Source organism: Scyliorhinus torazame, chromosome 4 (genome assembly GCF_047496885.1).
Source record: "Scyliorhinus torazame isolate Kashiwa2021f chromosome 4, sScyTor2.1, whole genome shotgun sequence".
Classification (NCBI taxonomy): Eukaryota; Metazoa; Chordata; class Chondrichthyes; order Carcharhiniformes; family Scyliorhinidae; genus Scyliorhinus; species Scyliorhinus torazame.
The window spans coordinates 266,668,851-266,687,989 of record NC_092710.1 but is presented as its reverse complement, the minus strand read 5'-3'; the positions used below and the strand labels follow the sequence as shown (position 1 = coordinate 266,687,989).

The window sequence follows — 19,139 nt, the reverse complement described above, 5'->3', positions numbered from 1 at the left end:
TATTAAAGTCCCCTCCCCATTATCAGGCTCCCCGTTTCCAGATTCGGGATCCCACTCCGCATGCGCTTCATGAACCCTGCATCGTCCCAATTTGGGGCATACACATTCACCAGCACCACCCGGGTCGCCTGCAGCCTGCCACTCACCATCACCTATCGACCCCCATTATCAGCCACAATTTTCAGCGCCTCGAACGACACCTGTTTACTCACCAGGATTGCAACCCCTCTATTCTTCGCATCCAGCCCCGAATGAAAGACCTACCCCACCCATCCCTTTCTCAGCCTGATCTGATCCACCACCTTCAAGTGTGTCTCCTGCAACATAGCAACGTCTGCCCTCAGTCCCTTTAAATGAGCAAACACCCGGGCCTTCTTGACCGGCCCGTTCAGACCCCTCACATTCCATGTGATCAGCCGGATCGGGGACTGACCCCCCCCCCCCCCCCCCGGACTATCCATCTCCTTTCTTAGGCCAACCACATGCCCACGCCTCCCGCACTCTCCAGTCCCCCAGGCGGAAGACCCCTGCCCCGACTCTCCCTCTTACCTCCAGCTCCCCTTCGGCCAATGCAGCAGCAACCCAATTCCCCCCACTCCCGGCTAGAAAACTGCCTAGCCCCCTTGCTCCCCCCATTGCACTCCCGTAAGTCAGCTGACTCCTGCTGACCCCAGCCGCTCCCGCCTCTGCCAACGATCCCCCATTTATATTCCCCGTCAAAGTCCCCCCCTCCCCCTTCAGATCGATACAGACTCCCCTCTGGCACCGCCCCCCCTTTAGCGTGGGAAAAAGCCCCCTCCCGTCGGGCCCCCGCCCCCTTTGGCGCAGCTCCTTCCTCCTGCAGCCTCTCCCCAATTCCCGACGACCCAGGTCCTCCTGCCCGCCTCCCCCCTTCAAACACGAGGAGCGGCCCCTCCAAAACAGCAGTCATGCGCATTAAAACACACATCACATCCAATCACCCCTTCCCACTCCCCAGCTTTCCCAAAACCATTAGTTCGAGTCCAATTTTTCGTTCTGAATAAAGGTCCACGCCTCCTCTGGCGTATTGAAATAATGGTGGCGGTCCTGAAAAGTGACCCACAACCGTGCTGGCTGCAACAGCCCGAACTTCACCCCCTTTCGGTGGAGAACCGCCTTGGCCCGGTTGAATCCTGCACTCTTCTTAGCCAGCTCTGCACTCCAGTCGTGGTAGATGCGGATCTCCGTATTCTCCCACCTGCTGCTCCGTTCCTTCTTCGCCCATCTCAGGATGCACTCTCTGTCCGTAAAGCGGTGAAACCTCACCACTACGGCCCTTGGCGGCTCATTTACCTTGGGCCTCCTTGCCAGGACTCTGTGCTCCAGCTCCAGGGGCCTCGGGAAGGCACCCGCGCCCATTAGCGTATTCAGCATCGTGGCTACTTATGCCCCGATGTCGGACCCCTCCACACCTTCAGGTAGACCCAGAATCCGGAGATTCTTCCTCCTCGACCTGTTCTCCAGGTCTTCAAACTTTTCCTGCCACTTTTTGTGCAGCGCCTCGTGCTGTACTTTCACCGCCAGGTCCAGGATCTCGTCCTCGTTTTCAGAGGCTTTCTGCTGCACCTCTCTAATCGCCGCCCCTTGAACCTTCTGGGTCTCCACCAGCCTCTCAATCAACGCTTTCATTGGGGCCAGCATCTCTGCTTTCAGCTCCGCAAAGCAGCTTTTCAGGAACTCCTGCTGCTCATGCGACCACTGCGCCCACGCTGCCTGGTCTCCGCACGCTGCCTGGTCTCTGCTCGCCGCCATCTTACTTTTTCACACCCATTCTGTCTTCTCCAAGATCCCTTTTTTGACCGCTCCACTCCTGGTCCACTCCATGCAATGCTGGGGGAACCTTACTGCTGCCTTCCCACACCGGGAATCGTTGTCCAAGTGCTGCTGGGGCTCCTCAAAAGGGCCCAAAAGTCCGTGAACGGCGGGAGCTGCCGAACGTGCGACCTACCCAGGCATAGCCGCAACCGGAAGTCCTCGAAGGGCTTATTAAAGATATCCTGAGAGGCTGGGTTTTGCTTTGGAGGTGTTTCAATATCCTTGACGTGGGACTCTTTGCACTGGGGCCTGGTCCACTGGGGTGGAGTCGAGTCCTGCACTTCGGTTGAGTTCGGCCAGGCGATGTTTCGCTCGTGCATACAGGCTGTGAAAATTGTACGTTTCGTTTTGGAATATGCCGATATAGTCACAGTACTGACTGGAAACATTTTCTTCACTCAGATGGAGAATTTCTGAAGCCATCATGGACAGCAGTGAGGGAGGCAGCAATGAGGACTATCTTTATGGCGATCTGTTGAAACGGGACAGTTTTGGTAAGGAAAAGCATGAATGCTCGATGTCGGCTTGTCGTGTGTTCCAACTATTATGTACAGAAAACTACAATTTTAGAACTCATGTCGTGTCTGCGATCTCCAGTCTCCATTGTTGCTGGGTTGGTTCCTGCTCCCACGCTGAGTGAACAAGGAGACAATTTTCTCCCAGGCGTTCCCCTATATCGGTTTTGAATTCCTCTAGCACTGCTTGTGCCTAGAGTTGGGAATGACATGACATCCTTTTCGATTTTTATACATGCCTTGTGCTTGACCCTTAATTGGAGTGAATATTGACACCACTGTCCGCCAATGAGTTGGAGGTGGGGCAGAACGTGTGGTTTTAATTTGGAGCCTCCAACTTCATGACCAAAGCTATCGAAACCAGTGTCTCCTGTATAAAATGATTACACAAGACCAATTGATTATTTTTCCAGAAAAATAGAAGAAGTGAAGAATGCAAGTTTTTAAAAATTTTTTTTTTTACTTCATACATATTATGTGCATAAAATCAGTTCCAGTTACTTACAGCAATGTAATTTCTAGGCACAATTGATGGGGGAAGTTACTCAATTGTCTCCGTTCTGGCCAGGACTTGTGTTACTATATGAGACTGGAACCCGAGGGCACAGCCTCAGACTGAAGGGACGATCCTTTAAAACAGAGATGAGGAAGAATTTCTTCAGCCAGAGGATGGTGAATCTGTGGAACTCATTGCCGCAGAAGGCTGTGGAGGCCACGCCACTAAGTATCTTTACGGCAGAGATTGATAGGTTCTTGACTAATAAGGGGATCAGGGGTTTCAGGGAGAAGACAGGAGAATGGTGATGAGGAACATCAGCCATGATCGAATGATAGAACAGACTCGATGGGCCGAATAGCCTAATTTTGCTCCTCATAGATTATCATAGAATTTGCAGTGCAGAAGGAGGCCATTCGGCCCATCGAGTCTGCACCGGCTCTTGGAAAGAGGACCCTACCCAAGGTCAACACCTCCACCCAACACTAAGGGCAATTTTGGACACTAAGGGCAATTTATCATGGCCAATCCACCTAACCTGCACATCTTTGGACTGTGGGAGGAAACCGGAGCACCCGGAGGAAACCCACGCACACACTGGGAGGATGTGCAGACTCCGCACAGACAGTGACCCAAGCCGGAATCGACCTGGGACCCTGGAGCTGTGAAGCAATTGTGCTAGCCACAATGCTACCGTGCTACCTATGTTCTTTGGTCTTGTATGGAGCCTTCCTCAATCGAATATTAGCTCAAGATCATAATGTCTGGAGCGTATTCCTCCAGCTCGCTTTGAGCCATGCTGTGGGAGATCTACTAATGTTACAGGGATAAAATACAGTGCGTGCACTTGAACCATAAAAGCTACTAAAAGCTGGTGAACAGCTTCAAGAAAGCTGACAAATGTCAAATGGTGCCTAATACAATCCTTATGATGTGACAACAGAAGTAACGACACAATATTTGCAATTTAAGCTGTAGCTGTACCCCAACATTTCTTCACTTGTACTGTAGGGTGGGAGGGGCTGGGGAGAATAATACATGATTTTCTAACAAATGTATTTTCGACGAGGGGGGGTGGGGGGGAGAACATAATCATTAATTTTATTTACACTAAGATCTCCCATGGCAAGTCAGAGGAAATGTAGTTTTGCATTCTGCCGTGAAAGGTATTATGTTAGGGTTGCTAATTGACTTTGAATAATTCAAGTTCCATTTATTAAATACTTTTTAATGGTATCCATGGATCAAATTCCAGGTCCAGTACTCTGTGTACATAGTAAGTGTGTGATATATATTTTCTCTTACCTTTGTGTTTAATTTTTATGCTTAAACATTTTTAAAGCTGAAAATATGGAACCAAGATGTACCAGTTTGAGTTAGATATTTGACGTGCAACGGTATTGGGCCATTGTACTGGGGTTCAGCCCATGATTCAGCAGCTTTGGGGATGATCCCAGTTTTTCACAGAATTAGGCCGGTCTGCTGGAGTTTGGCAGCTTCTTTCAGTGGGGCTGGGGCAGAAGGGTGGTGGAGTCCTTATGTCTGTCATCAGGAAAGGCATGAATCGCACTGCAGCCTAGGGCGCTGAGGACCTGGGTTCGAATCCCAGCCCTGGGTCACTGACCGTGTGGAGTTTGCACATTCTCTCTGTGTCTCTATGGGTTTCCCCCCCCCCCACAACCCAAAGATGTGCAGGTTAGGTGGATTGACCATGCTTAAATTGCCCCTTAATTGGAAAAAAAAAATAATTCGGTACTCTAAATTTATTTTTAAAAAAGGAAAGGCATGAATCTGGGTGATGATGAGCATCACAAGTCTGAGCACTGGTTTATGAGGCCCTCAACCATGTCCATTGTGTTTTTAAAAATATTTTTATTGGTATTTTTAACATATAGTAACAAGATTTATACAAGAGACAGAGCCATTGGCAAAACAGAAGAAATCAAGCAACAGCTATGTTACAAACAATTGTACAACAGGGCACATAGAATCCCTACAGTGCAAATGAGGCAATTTGGCCCATCAAGTTTGCACCGACCCTCTGAAAAAGCACTTCACCCAAGCCCACTTCCCCCACCCTATCCCTGTAACCCCACCATGCCTGCAAAACTTTGAACACTAAGGGGCAATTCAGCATGGCCAATCCAGCTAACCTACACATCTTTGCACTGGGGAACGAAACTGGAGCACTGGGAGGAAACCCATGCAGACACAGGGAGAATGTTCAACACAGACGGTCACCCAAGGCTGGAATTGAACCCGGGTCCCTGGCGCTGTGTGGCAGCAGTGCTAAACACTGTGCCACCGTGCCATTTGGAATGAGAAAAGGCCATTCTGTTCATGTGCACGGTTGTCACTTATCTTGTGACCCAGGTTCCTGTGCTCGCATGATCTTATTTACATTTGTATTTAAAATCAATGCCAGAACTCTCTGCTTTCTTTATATTTGCACTCGTTTTTCTGGAGGGGAAAGAGTCCCCCATTGAGTTTTCGAGGGAGGTTGGGAATTGTCCGCCTACTCGGTTTTCCGTGGGAGGGATCTGTGTCTGCATCTGGCGAATGGTCTTCCTCCCCATCTCTCATCTGCTGTATGCAAGCTCCATTTCATCCCCGCGGCGTACTCCCTGCAACCCCCCCCCCATTGTGTTCCCGCCCTTCCCCCACCCTCTCAAAAGCATGATAGGGTTCCTCTTGTTTTCAACTTCCAGCCCCTGCTAGCCTCATCCTCGACCATTTCTGCTACATAGAAGATAGGAGCAGGAGGAGGCTTTTTGGCCCCTCGAGCCTGCTCTGCCATTCATCACACTTATGGCTGATCATCCAACTCAATAGTCTAATCCTGCATTCTCCCCATAGCCTTTGATCCCATTCTCCCCAAGTGCTATATCCAGCCGCTTCTTGAATATATTCAATGTTTTAGCATCAACTATTTCCTGTGGTAATGAATTTCACAGGCTCACCACTCTTTGGGTGAAGAAATGTCCCCTTGTATCTGTCCAAAATAGTTTACCCTGAATCCTCAGACTGTGACCACTGGTTCTGGACACCCACCATTGAGAACATCTTCCCTACATCTACCCTGTCTAATCCCGTTAAAATTTTATAAGTCTCTGAGACACCCCCCCCCTCAATCTTCTGATCTCCAGCGAGAACAATCCTAACCTAGTCAATCTCTCCTCATATGACAGTCCCGCCATCCCTGCAATCAGTCTGGTAAACCTTCGCTGCACTCCCTCGAGAGCAAGAACATCCTTCCTCAGAGAAGGAGACCAAAGCTGCACACAATACTCCAGATGTGACCTCACCAAGGCCCTGTGTAATTGCAACAACACATCCCTGCTTCGATACTCAACCTCTCGCGATGAAGGCCAACATACCATTAGCCTTCTTTAACGCCTGCTGCATGCTTACCTTCAGCGACTGGTGCACAAGGACACAGGTCCTGCTGCACACCCCCCTCTCCCAATTTACAACCATTCAGCTCGTAATCTCCCTTCCTGTTTTTGCTTCCAAAGTGAATAATCTCACACTTATCCAATTTATACTGCATCTGCCATTGAATTGCCTTTTGTGTGATGCCGTAAACCACATTTTCCCTTTCTCCTTTTAGCATTCTGAAGGGACCAATGTCTCTGCCAAGCCCTGGTCCATTCCTTAGTCATGCCCAACAATCCATTTCCTTCCTGCACCACTTCTCAATGCAAGCACAGCTGAATGCACCACTTGCCCTTTTACATCCTCTGATGTTGCGAATACTGCCATTCACACCTCCAGACATTTATTTAGTTTCTTTTCTTGTCCCATTGCCGCTCCCTTTTGCCTTGCACTGTGAAACTTTTCATAACCCCGCCATTAGTGTTGGGTGGGGTTACTGGGTTATGGGGATAGGGTGGAGGTGTTGACCTTGGGTAGGGTGCTCTTTCCAAGAGCCGGTGCAGACTCGATGGGCCGAATGGCCTCCTTCTACACTGTAAATTCTGTGATAATTTAATCTCTCCTAGCCCCCTGCCTTATCACAGACCTTCCTGTTTGGCGTTCCTTCCACCCTCCCCTTTCAATTGCTCAACGACTATTACATTTCCAACTTTTTCCAGCCCTGATAAAGGATCATTGACCTGAAGAGTTAACTCCATTTCTCTCCATAGATAGCGCTAGACCTGCTGAATATTTACAGCATTTTCTGTGTTTATTCCTGAAGACTTATCTCTGATGTGTCAATGTCTGCTGCTATGTATTTTTGTCACTCCCTCCCCGCTCTTTCTTTCTCTTTCTCACCGCCTCTCGCTCATCCTATTACTGTTTTCCTTTTCTCCCTGATAACTGAACAGTTTGTTGTATTTTTTTTTTGCATTTATTTCTTGGCTGTCAACCACACAGATGGTTCCAGGACTGCAGACTAATGTGTTCCGTTTCAATTTTTTATTTGTTTTATTGTGCTTTTAATCATTTTTTAAGTACTTGTTGGCTTTCTCTTTGTGCTCATTGCAGTTTCTCCAGTGAAGACTGACAATGAAAACTCTGTAGATATCTATGATGGCCTGGATACAGACTATCAAGGAGGTGGACAGTCTGCTTCACGTATGTTGAACATAATACCATTCACTAACCTGGCAAACTAGTGTAATGCTTATGGTGGCAGTCTTGAGGTAAAGGTGCCCTCCAAGCTTGAGGTTTACATAGCTGCATGCTGAGAGGATGATCACTGTTCTTTTGGCTGTGCTTGATCGTGAAGGAAAAGTGCTGGCATTTCAGTGCCCTGGATTACTGACACACGTGTACATTTGGATAATTCAGTCATAAAACACGGGCAAGTGTTAACGTATATAGCTGTGTTATTCATCAATAAGCCAAGTCTTAAAATAGATAACACTTGTCAGACACCACAGCTGACCATACCCATGCATGTGTTTGTGTTATAACTTACTGTGTGCTGCCTCCATTTCACAAACTGACTGACTAGTTTAAAGAACCTTTTGATTAAGAGAATGTACCAGTAACCTATCAAGTAATTATAATTTGACTCAGCTGCAACAGACAGAGAACAAAATTAGCACTACGACAATGAAACCTGGGCAATTCCCAGGAAGAATGCGATCAGCACGTTATTATTTAGGGGTCCAGTTTAGCTCAGTTGGCTGGACACCTGATTTGTGATGCAGAACGAAGCCAACAGTGTGGGTTCAATTCTCGTATTGGCTGAGGTTATTCATGAAGGCCCTGCTCTCTCAACCTTGCCCCTCGCCTGTCAGCTCTCCCCCTCAAAGGGGAATCCTATTGTCACCTGGGACTTTACTGTTGCTTTATCCCATTTCTACTCCCAGAAACTGTACCCTTAAAATTAAATATACCGCAGTTCCTGACGATCTGAGCGTGTGGAGGAAATTGGTGGTGAATTTTCAAATTTGTTGCCAGACATTCAACCAGAAGAGTGAAAGTTGTTGGAGATATTTAATGAAATTTCAGCAGATCCTGGTGCGAGGCCATCTAGATTTTTTTTTCCCCCAGCTGCCAGCATAATGTTTTTATTTTGACAAAGTCCATTATATTATTTTCAATTCTTGCACACAGCAAATAAAGGAAAAACAAATGAAAAGTAACATTTCTCATAAAAGAGCTCATAAACCTGAAGAAAGAAGAATGGAGCAAGGAAGCAAGAAGAAAGTAAAGATGGCTACACTGATTAAGCTCTTGGTTGGTGTGAATAGATGCAAAGCAATGGAAGTACATGCAGTAGATTTTTGTCTTTCAAATATTGAAGTTTGCAAAATATTCCAGGATGGGATGAAAGGAAAGGAACAAATATCGCAAAACAGTGGGCAGGGGATTGAGAGAAAATGTCAAGGGTGCAAGGAACATAGAACATAGAAAAATACAGCACAGAACAGGCCCTTCGGCCCACGATGTTGTGCCGAACCTTGCCCTAGATTAATCATAGATTATCATAGAATTTACAGTGCAGAAGGAGGCCATTCGGCCCATTGAGTCTGCACCTCGTCGAATCCCAAGCCCTAACCATAGAGTAATTAAAACAAAACCAGTAGAAGGGAGAAGAGACCAAAGGATGCCAATCTTAAGGGACGTTGCCATCTTGGATTATTTATTGGGCCCTAGCGAGACAACTATAACTAATTGTTATATTTCATGAGCTTTATTTTGGAAAGTTGATTATTCAGTTTTGCATTCACGTTCTGGTGTGTTTCAAATCTGTGTTGATCAAATTACATTTCTTGTATTCTTTGCCTTGCATCAAAATCAAGGAAAGATGCTAAAACACTTTATTTCACATTATTACATGGGATAAATTCGATAATGGCAAAAGTCCCAATAAAAAACATTTCATTTCTTTAAGGCACAAATTACTACTTCTGCTGACAGCTAACCAGTGTCACTTGTCATAAAGCGAACGTAGCACACGTGACATTCAGTTCTAATCCTTTGGCTCTTCCTGTGGCCTAGTGGTGTAGGTCACTGAACTGGTAAACTTCAAACCCTAGAACAATGCTCTGGTGTTCCTGGCTCAATCCCACCAAGGTACATGGTTTCAATTACAAAAAACTTCCTGTGGCAGGGATGGGTGAGCAGACAATCAGTGGAGATGGTTCCAGCATCAGTATTGCACGAACACAGTTTCAGTGCCTTCAAGTTGTGAACATGGTGTTGCAGATCACCAGGGTGGGTTAGGGGTTAGTGGCTGGTAGATTGCAGATTCATACCTTTCATGAACCATAAGCTTGACTCGATGGTTGCATTTTTTACCTTTGGTCATGGGATCTTCTACTAGGAGCGGGGCGACTAAAAAGGTGGTGGTGGACCTGAAGAAGGTGCGAGGGAAGAAGAACAAAATGGCGGCGGGCGGAGACCAGGGAGCGTGGATGCAGTGGGCGGAGGAGCAGCAGGAGGGTATCCAGCGCTGCTTCAGAGAGATTAAAGCAGACCTGCTAGAGCCGATGAAGGCTTCGATTGATAAGCTGCTGGAGACAGAGTGCCCAGGGGATGGCGATCCGCGAGGCTCGACAAAAGATCTCCGGCAACGAGGACGAGATCTTAGGCCTGGCGGTAAAGGTGGAGGCACACGAGGCGCTCCACAAGAAATGGTAGGAGCGGTTCGAGGAGATGGAGAATCGGTCGAGGCGGAAGAATCTGCGGATTCTGGGCCTCCCAGAGGGGCTGGAGGGGCCGGATGTGGGGGCCTTTGTGGTCACCATGTTGAACTCGCTGATGGGAGCGGGGTCCTGGAGCTGGAAGGGGCCCATAGAATCATAGAATTTACAGTGCAGAAGGAGGCCATTTGGCCCATCGAGTCTGCACCGGCTCTTGGAAAGAGCACCCTACCCAAGGTCAACACCTCCACCCTATCCCCATAACCCAGTAACCCCACTCAACCAACCCTAAGGGCAATTTTGGACACTAGGGGCAATTTAGCATGGCCAATCCACCTAACCTGCACATCTTTGGACTGTGGGAGGAAACCGGAGCACCCGGAGGAAACACACGGGGAGAACGTGCAGACTCCGCACAGACAGTGACCCTGCCGGGAATTGAACCTGGGCCCTTGGAGCTGTGAAGCAATTGTGCTAACCACTATGCTACCGTGCTGCCGAGGAGGCCTAAGGCTAACTAGCATCCGCGGGCGATGCTGGTGAGGTTCCATCGGTTCGTCGACCGGGAGTGTGTGCTCAGGTGGGTCAAGAGGGAGAGGAGCAGCAGGTGGGAGAACGCGGAGGTTCGAATATACCAGGCCTGGAGTGCTGACTTGGCGAAGAGGAGGGCCGGGTACAATCGAGCGAAGGCAGTGCTGCACAGGAAGGGGGTGAAATTTGGCATGCTGCAGCCGGCGCGACTGTGGGTCACCTACAAGGACTGGCACCATTATTTTGAGTCTCCGGAGGAGGCGTGGGCCTTTGTTCAGGCCGAGAAGTTGGAAACAGATTGAGGGTCGGGATGGGCGATTGGGGACTGCGGTTGATATGTTGTTTTTTTCCTCTTTTTTTGTGGGGGGGCCTTTGCTCTGCTCCTGGTTTCTTTTTCTCTGTGTTTTTCTCTTTCGTGTCGGTGAGGGTGGTTGGGGTGGATTGGGCACTGTTTTGGTTGGGTTGGTTGGGGGGCTCTTGAGGGGGATAGGTAAATGGAACAGGGGTGGTGGACGGCGGTGAGATGGGGCCCCGCGGGGAGGGGGAGCCCCGAGTCGGGGGTGAGGGGACTGGGCCTGTAAAAGGAGCTGCGTCGGAGGTGGCAGAACCGGGTAGGTGGAAAGCGCGGGCTTTTTCCCGTGCTGAAGACTGGAGGGGGCGGGGCCAGGGCAGTGTTGTTTCCCGCGCTTAGAATGGAAGGGGGAGGGGGCGAGCCTATGGATGGAGAACGGGAGAGGAGGGTGTGTCACACAATGGGAGGAGTCGAGGGAGAGGCCGGGGTCAGCAGGTGTCCACTGACTTGCGGAAGTGCAATGGAGAGAGTAAATCAGCTATGATGGGTCCTAGCCGGCGGGTGGGCGGGGGGGAATCAAGTTGCTGCTGCTATGGTCAAGGGGGAGCTGGAGCGACTGGGGGGGGTCAAGACGGGGGTATGCCGCTGTGGGGAACGGGCCGAGTGTGGGGTGCGGGCGCGTGGCTGGCCGAGGAGGGGTCATGGCTAGTTGGCGGGGGAGGGGGCAGGTAGACCCCTGATCCGGCTGATAATCTGGAATGTAAGAGGATTGAATGGGCCGGTTAAGCGGGCCCATGTGTTCGCGCACCTGAAGGGGCTCAAGGCGGATGTGGTTATGCTCCAGGAGACACACCTGAAGGTGGCACACCAGGTAAGATTGAGGAAAGGGTGGGTAGGTCAGGTGTTTCACTCGGGGCTGGATGCCAAAAATCGAGGGGTGGCGATCTTGGTGGGAAAGAAGGTGTCATTTCGAGGCGTCGAGCATTGTGGCAGATAATAGCGGGAGGTACATAATGGTAAGTGGTAAGTTGCAGGGAGAGAGGGTGGTACTGGTCAATGTGTATGCCCCGAATTGGGACGATGCGGGTTTTATGCGGCGTATGTTGGGTCGGATCCCAGACTTGGAAGTGGGGGACCTGATAATGGGGGGAGACTTTAACACGGTGCTGGATCCGGCACTGGATCGCTCCAGGTCAAGGACGGGTAGGAAACCTGCGGCGGCTAGAGTGCTGAGGGGATTTATGGACCAGATGGGAGGGGTGGACCCTTGGAGATTTGCAAAGCCGGAGGCTAGGGAATTTTCATTCTTCTCACATGCTTATTCCCGAATCGACTTTTTCATTTTGAGTAGGGCGCTGATAGTGAGAGTAGAGGATACCGAGTACTCGGCGATAGCCATTTTGGATCACGCCCTGCATTGGGTGGACTTGGAGATGGGGGAGGAGAGGGATCAGTGCCCGTTGTGGCGCTTGGAGGTGGGGTTGTTGGCGGACGAGGAGGTGAGCGAGCGGGTCCGAGGAAGTATAGAGAGGTACTTGGAGACCAACGACAACAGGGAGGTCCGAGTGGGGATGGTATGGGAGGCACTGAAGGCGGTGGTGAAGGGAGAGCTGATCTCCATTAGGGCCCACAAGGAGCAGTGGGAGAGGCTGGTGGGGGAGATGGTGAGGGTAGACAGGTATGCGGAGGTGCCCATAGAAGGGTTGTTGAGGAAGAGGCGCAGCCTCCAGGCCGAATCCGACCTGGTGACCACCAGGAATGCGGAGGTGCAGTGGAGGAAGGCCCAGGGTGCGATTTACGAGTATGGGGAAAAGGCAAGCCGGATGCTGGCTCATCGGCTTCGGAGGCGGGGCGCAGCTCGGGAGATCGGGGGAGTTAAGGACAGGGGAGGGAGTGTGGTGCGGAGTGGGGTTGGCATCAATGGGGTCTTCAGGGAATTGTTCCCATCCGAGCCCCCACGGGAGGAGAGAGGGATGGGCCGCTTCCTGGACCAATTGAGGTTTCCAAAGGTGGAAGAGGGACTAGTGGTGGGATTGGGGGCCCCGATTGGGCTGGAGGAGCTGACCAAAGGGATAGGAAGCATGCAGGCGGGGAAGGCACCGGGGCCGGACGGTTTCCCGGTCGAATTCTATAAACAATATATGGACCTGTTGGGCCCGTTGCTAGTCAGGACCTTTAATGAGGCAAGGGAGGGGGGGGGCTTTACCCCCGACGATGTCCCGGGCACTGATCTCCTTGATCCTGAAGCGGGACAAGGATCCCCTGCAGTGTGGGTCTTGCAGACCGATTTCTTTGCTAAATGTAGATGCCAAGGTGCTGGCGAAGGGCTTCGCCTTGAGGATTGTGTGCCGCAGATCATCCATGAAGACCAGACGGGGTTTGTGAAGGGGAGGCAGTTGAACGCGAATGTGTGGAGGCTTTTGAACATTATCATGATGCCGGGGAGGGAGGGGGAGGGTTAGTGGTGGCGATGGACGCTGAGAAAGACTTCGATAGGGTAGAGTGGTGGTACCTGTGGGAGGTGCTGAAGAGGTTCGGGTTTGGGGAGGGGTTTGTCAAGTGGGTTAGGCTGTTGTATGAGGTCCCGATGGCGAGTGTGGCCACAAATAGGAGAGGTCCGAGTACTTTCGGTTGCACCGAGGGATGAGACAGGGGTGTCCCCTGTCCCCCCTGCTCTTCGCACTGGCGATTGAACCCCTGGCTATGGCACTGAGGGAGTCAAGCAACTGGAGGGGGTTGGTGCGGGGTGGGGAGGAGCATAGGGTGTCGCTTTATGCGGACGACCTGCTGCTGTATGTGGCGGACCCGGTGGGGGGAATGCCGGAGGTAATGAGGATTCTTAGGGAATTCGGGGACTTTTCGGGGTACAAACTCAACATGGGGAAGAGCGAGCTGTTCGTGATTCACCCAGGGGACCAGGAGAGGGGGATTGGCGAGCTCCCACTAAAAAGGACGGAGAGGAGCTTCAGGTACTTGGGGGTCCAGGTGGCCAGGAGCTGGGGGGTCCTGCATAGGCTTAATTTTACAAGGCTGGTGGAGCAAATGGATGAGTTCAAGAGGTGGGACGCGTTGCCGCTGTCCTTGGCGGGTAGGGTGCAGTCAATCAAAATGACGGTGCTTCCTGTTGCAGTGCCCACCCGTGTTTATCCCGAAAGCTTTTTTTAGGCGGGTTAACAGGAGAATAATGGGGTTTGTGTGGGCGCGAGGGACCCCGAGGGTGAGAAGGGTGTTCCTGGAGCGGAGTAGAAAGAGGGGGGGGACTGGCGCTGCCCAACCTCTGTGGATACTACTGGGCTGCCAATGCGACGATGGTGCGCAAGTGGGTGATGGATGGGGGAGGGGGCTGCATGGAAGAGGCTGGAGACGACGTCTTGTGTGGGTACAAGTCTGGGGGCGCTGGCAACGGCGCCGCTGCAGCTCCCCCCAAGGAGGTACACCACGAGCCCAGTGGTGGCGGCTGCCCTCAAAATTTGGGGGCAGTGGAGGCGGTATAGGGGTGAAGTTGGGGCCTCGGCGTGGACCCCAATACGGAGGAACCACCGGTTTGCCCCAGGGAGAACAGGTGGAGGGTTTTCGGGGTGGCACAGGCCAGGGATACGAAAGTTGGGGGACCTGTTTGTGGATGGGAAGTTCGCAAGCCTGGGTGAGCTGGAGGAGAAGTATGGGTCCCCCCCCACCCCCCCCCCCCCCCCCCCCCCCCCGGGGAACACCTTTCAGGTACTTACAGGGAAGGGCGTTTGCCAGACGGCAGGTGATGGAATTCCAGCGGCTACTGCCACACACAGTACAGGACAGGGTGCTGTCGGGGGGGTGCGTGTGAGTGGGGAAGATCTCGGAAACTTACCAGGTGATGCAGGAGGAGGAGGCCTCGGTGGTGGAGGTGAAAGGTAAGTGGGAGGAGGAGTTGGGAGAGGAGATTGAGGAAGGGACGCGGGCAGATGCCCTAGGGAGGGTGAACTCTTCCTCATCTGCGAGGCTCAGCCTCATACAGTTTAAGGTGCTGCACAGGGCACACATGACCGGGACTAGGATGAGCCGGTTTTTTCGGGGTGAGGACAGGTGTGTTAGGTGCTCAGGGAGCCCAGCAAATCACACCCATATGTTCTGGGCATGCCCAGCGCTGGAGGAATTTTGGAAGGGCGTAGCGAGGACGGTGTCGAGGGTGGTCGGATCCAGGGTCAAACCGGGCTGGGGGCTCGCAATATTTGGGGTGGCAGAGGAGCCGGGAGTGCAGGAGGCGAAAGAGGCCGGTATTCTGGCCTTTGCGTCCCTGGTAGCCCGGCGAAGGATTCTTCTTCAGTGGAAGGATGCGAGGCCCCCAAGCGTGGAATCCTGGATCAGCAATATGGCAGGGTGAAATTCGCCTTGACAGGGTCGGTACAAGCGTTTTTAGGCGGTGGCAACCGTTGTTAGACTTCCTGGCAGAACGGTAGACATTGGTCAGCAGCAGCAACTTTGGGGGGGGGGGTTTACTTTATTTTCATTTTTGTTATTTACACTGAAGGGTCTGAGGGGGTGTATATACCTGTTGTGTTACGTCGGGGTGTTAATGTTGATTTATTATTTACGTACAGGGGGAAGGGGGGTATGGAGGGTTGCTTTTCTAGACTTTGTTTTGTACTTAACCCTGTTGGGTTCTTTTTTCATTTTGTTATTGATATTTTATGAAAACCTTAATAAAAATTATTTTTTAAAAAACAAACAATTTCAGTATGTTTGGGGGTGTGCGCGCAAGGTCCCATGCCTCAATTTGATGGTGACCAAAGAGTTCTTCTGATGTCCTGGTACACATTTTTCCTTCAACCAACACCAATTAAAGTGGTTCACACTTTAATTTTCACTTATTTGATTTGCTGTTTGTGCTGAAATTGGCTGCTACAGATGTTGCTGAAGCAACAGCGCCTATGCTTCCGAAGTGATACATTGCCGAGCACCTTGGGACTTCTGAGGATGTGAAAGACTATTTAAATACAAGTTATTCATTTCAGACTTGACTCTGCAGTATAAGTATAGGATCTTTGCCATTGCTTCTTACGTGCAACCCAAAGGTCAGTTTTAAAGGGGCTTTTCTGGAGGTCTAGCACTGGTTACATTTACGGCTAGATGTTCCTCATGGAACAAGTAACATACCTTGAAGAGACAGCCGTGTCATTTTTAAAAGAATATAGTTTTGTTTTCTGTATGATATCAATTTGTAATTAGCTCACTTTTTATTTTTGCAGGTGACGCTGTAGGAAAGAGTAAACCTGCTAAGGATTGTTTTGATCTGTACGAGGAGATCCTCACTGAAGAGAGAACTGCAAAAGAAATCTCCTTGAAGGAGGTACATATTTGACTATAGCACCATTTGATGTGGGCGAGGGCAGCATGTTAAATGAGCTAAGGTAAATGACACATGAGAAGGTCAGTTGTCATAAAACATACCCCATGTAGCCAGTTTCCAGATCCTAATGAGCGGCTAAGTATACAAAGAAGCTGCTTACTGAATGTATTTGAACACCAACATGTAAATGCCATCAATGTTGGCAGCCCAGACAGTGTTGCAATCACTTATTCTAGCTAGCACTATTTCCGCATCTACTTTGACACTTACAACTATAGAATCAAAGAACAAAGAAATGTACAGCACAGGAACAGGCCCTTCGGCCCTCCAAACCCGTGCCGACCATGCTGCCCGACTAAACTACAATCTCCTACACGTCCTGGGTCGGTATCCCTTTATTCCCATCCTATTCATGTATTTGTCAAGATGCCCCTTAAATGTCACTATCGTCCCTGCTTCCACCAGCACCTCCGGTAGCAAGTTCCAGGCACCCACTACCCTCTGCGTAAAAAACTTGCCTCGTACATCTACTCTAAACCTTGCCCCTCTCGCCTTAAACCTATGCCCCCTAGTAATTGACCCCTCTACCCCAGGGAAAAGCCTCTGACTATCCACTCTGTCTATGCCCCTCATAATTTTGTATACCTCTTATCAGGTTGCCCCTCAACCTCCTTTGTTCCAGTGAGAACAAACCGAGTTTATTCAACCGCTCCTCATAGCTAATGCCCTCCATACCAGGCAACATTCTGGTAAATCTCTTCTGCACCCTCTCTAAAGCCTCCACATCCTTCTGGTAGTGTGGCGACCAGAATTGAACACTATACTCCAAGTGATGCCTAACTAAGGTTCTATACAGCTGCAACATGACTTGCCAATTCTTATACTCAATGCCCCGGCCAATGAAGGCAAGCATGCCGTATGCCTTCTTGACTACATTCTCCACCTGTGTTGCCCCTTTCAGTGATCTGTGGACCTGTACTCCTAGATCTCTTTGACTTTCAATACTCTTGAGGGTTCTACCATTCACTGTATATTCCCTACCTGCATTAGACCTTCCAAAATGCATTACCTCACATTTGTCTGGATTAAACTCCATCTGCCATCTCTCCGGCCAAGTCTCCAAACAATCTAAATCCTGCTGTAACCTCTGACAGTCCTCATCGCAATCAGCTGCATGACACATAATAAAGTCAGCACATCTTCTGTAGTGAAGACTTTCTGAAAAAAAAATCATTTTTTATGTGATGCGGGTTTCGCTGGTTTGACCAGCATTTGTTGTCCACCACTAAATGCCCTTGAGAAGGTGGTGGTGAGCTGCCTTCTTGAACCACTAGTCCATATGGTGTAGGTACACTTACTGTGCTATTCGGGAGGGAGTTCCAGAATTTTGTCCCAGCGGCAGTGAAGGAATGGCGATACAATTCCAAGTTGGGGTGATGAGTGACTTGGAGGGGAACCTCCAGGTGGTGGTGTCTACAGGTGTCTGCTGCCCTTGTCCTAGATGGCATGGACGTGAGTTTAGAAGGTGCTGCCGAAGGATACCTGGTGAGTTTCTGCAGTGCACCTTGTAGATGGCACACACTACTGCTACTGTGTTTCGGTGGTGGGGGAAGTGAATGTTTATAGAAGGGGTGCCAATCAAGCGGGCTGCTTCGACATGGATGGTGTAAAGCTTCTTGAGTGTTGTTGGAGCTGCACTCATCCAGGCAAGTGGAGAGTATTCCAGCACACTCCTCACTTGTGCCTTGTACGTGGTGGACAGGCTTTAGGGAGTCAGGAGATGAGTTACATGCTGCAGGATTCCTAGCCTCTGACCTGCTCTTGTAGCCACAGTTTTTATATGGCTAGTCTAGTTCTGTTTCTGATCAATGGTAACTCCCAGGATGTTTATAGTGGGGTATTCAGTGATGGTAATGCCATGGAATGTCATTGGGCGATGGTTTGATTCTCTCTTATTGGAGATGGTCATTGCCTGGCACTTATGTGGCGTGAATGTTACTTGCCACTTATCAGCTCAAACCTGGATATTGTCCAGGTCTTGTTGCATTTGCACACTCCAGTGTCTAAGGAGTCACAAATGGTGCTGAACATTGTGCAATCATCAGCGAACATTCCACATCTGATCTTGTGTTGGACGGAAGGTCATTGATGAAGCAGCTGAATATGGTTGAGCCTCAGACACTAACCTGAGGAACTCCTGCAGTGATGTCCCAGGACTGAGATGACTGACCTCCAACAACTACAACCATCTTCTTTTGTGCCAGGTATGACTCCAATCGGTGAAGAGTTTCCCCTGATTCTCATTGATTCCATTTTGCCAGAGCTCCTTGGTGCCATACTTGATCAAATGCTGCCTTGATGTCAAGGGCAGCTGCTCTCGCCTCACCTCTGGAGTTCAGCTCTTTTGTCCATGTTTGGACCACGGCTGCAATGAGGCAATGAGCTGAGTGACCTTGATGGAACCCAAACTGAGCATCCATAAGCAGGTTATTGCTGAGTTAAGTGCTGCTTGATAGCACTGTTGATGATTCCATCCATAATTTTCCTGATGATTGAGAGTAGGTTGATGGGGAAGTAATTGGCCGGGTTGGATTTGTGCCCAGGACATACCTGGGCAACGTTCCACATTGCCGAGTAGATGCCAATGTTGTAGCTGTGCTGGAACAGTTTGGCTAGGGGTGTGGCAAGTTCTGGACCAAAAGTCTCCGGTACTATAGTCAGAATATTGTCAGGGTCCATAGACTTTGCAGTACACAGTGCCTTCAGCTGTTTCTTGATATCACGTGGAGTGAATTGTATTGGCTGAAAACTGACATCTGTGATGCTAGAGACCGAAGTGGATCATCCACTTGGCACTTCTGGCTGAAGATTGTTGTGAATGCTTCAGCCTTGTCTTTTGCACAGATGTGCTGGGCTCCTCCATCATTGAAGATGGGGATATTTGTGGAGTCTCCTCTTCCAGCGACTTTTAATTGTTCACCATCATTCACAACTAGAATGTGGCAAAGCTGCAGTGCTTAGAGCTGACATGCTCGTTGTGAAATCA

The 19,139-nt window shown here is 50.1% G+C and overlaps 1 protein-coding gene across 3 annotated transcripts in view; it reads left to right on the top strand.

Annotated features, from left to right (window-relative positions):
* casp8ap2 (caspase 8 associated protein 2) overlaps positions 1-19,139 on the top strand; it is a 68,219-nt gene that overhangs the window by 27,507 nt on the left and 21,573 nt on the right. Inside the window, exons 2-4 of one of the 3 annotated variants that reach the window (XM_072499759.1) lie at positions 2,239-2,330; positions 7,336-7,425; positions 15,993-16,093. In XM_072499759.1, coding sequence (XP_072355860.1) covers positions 2,261-2,330; positions 7,336-7,425; positions 15,993-16,093 — 261 coding nt within the window. In that variant the 5' untranslated portion in view covers positions 2,239-2,260. Of the gene's footprint in view, positions 1-2,238; positions 2,331-7,335; positions 7,426-15,992; positions 16,155-19,139 lie in introns of those variants that run through there. The other 2 variants (XM_072499760.1, XM_072499761.1) reach the window with 2 other exon arrangements.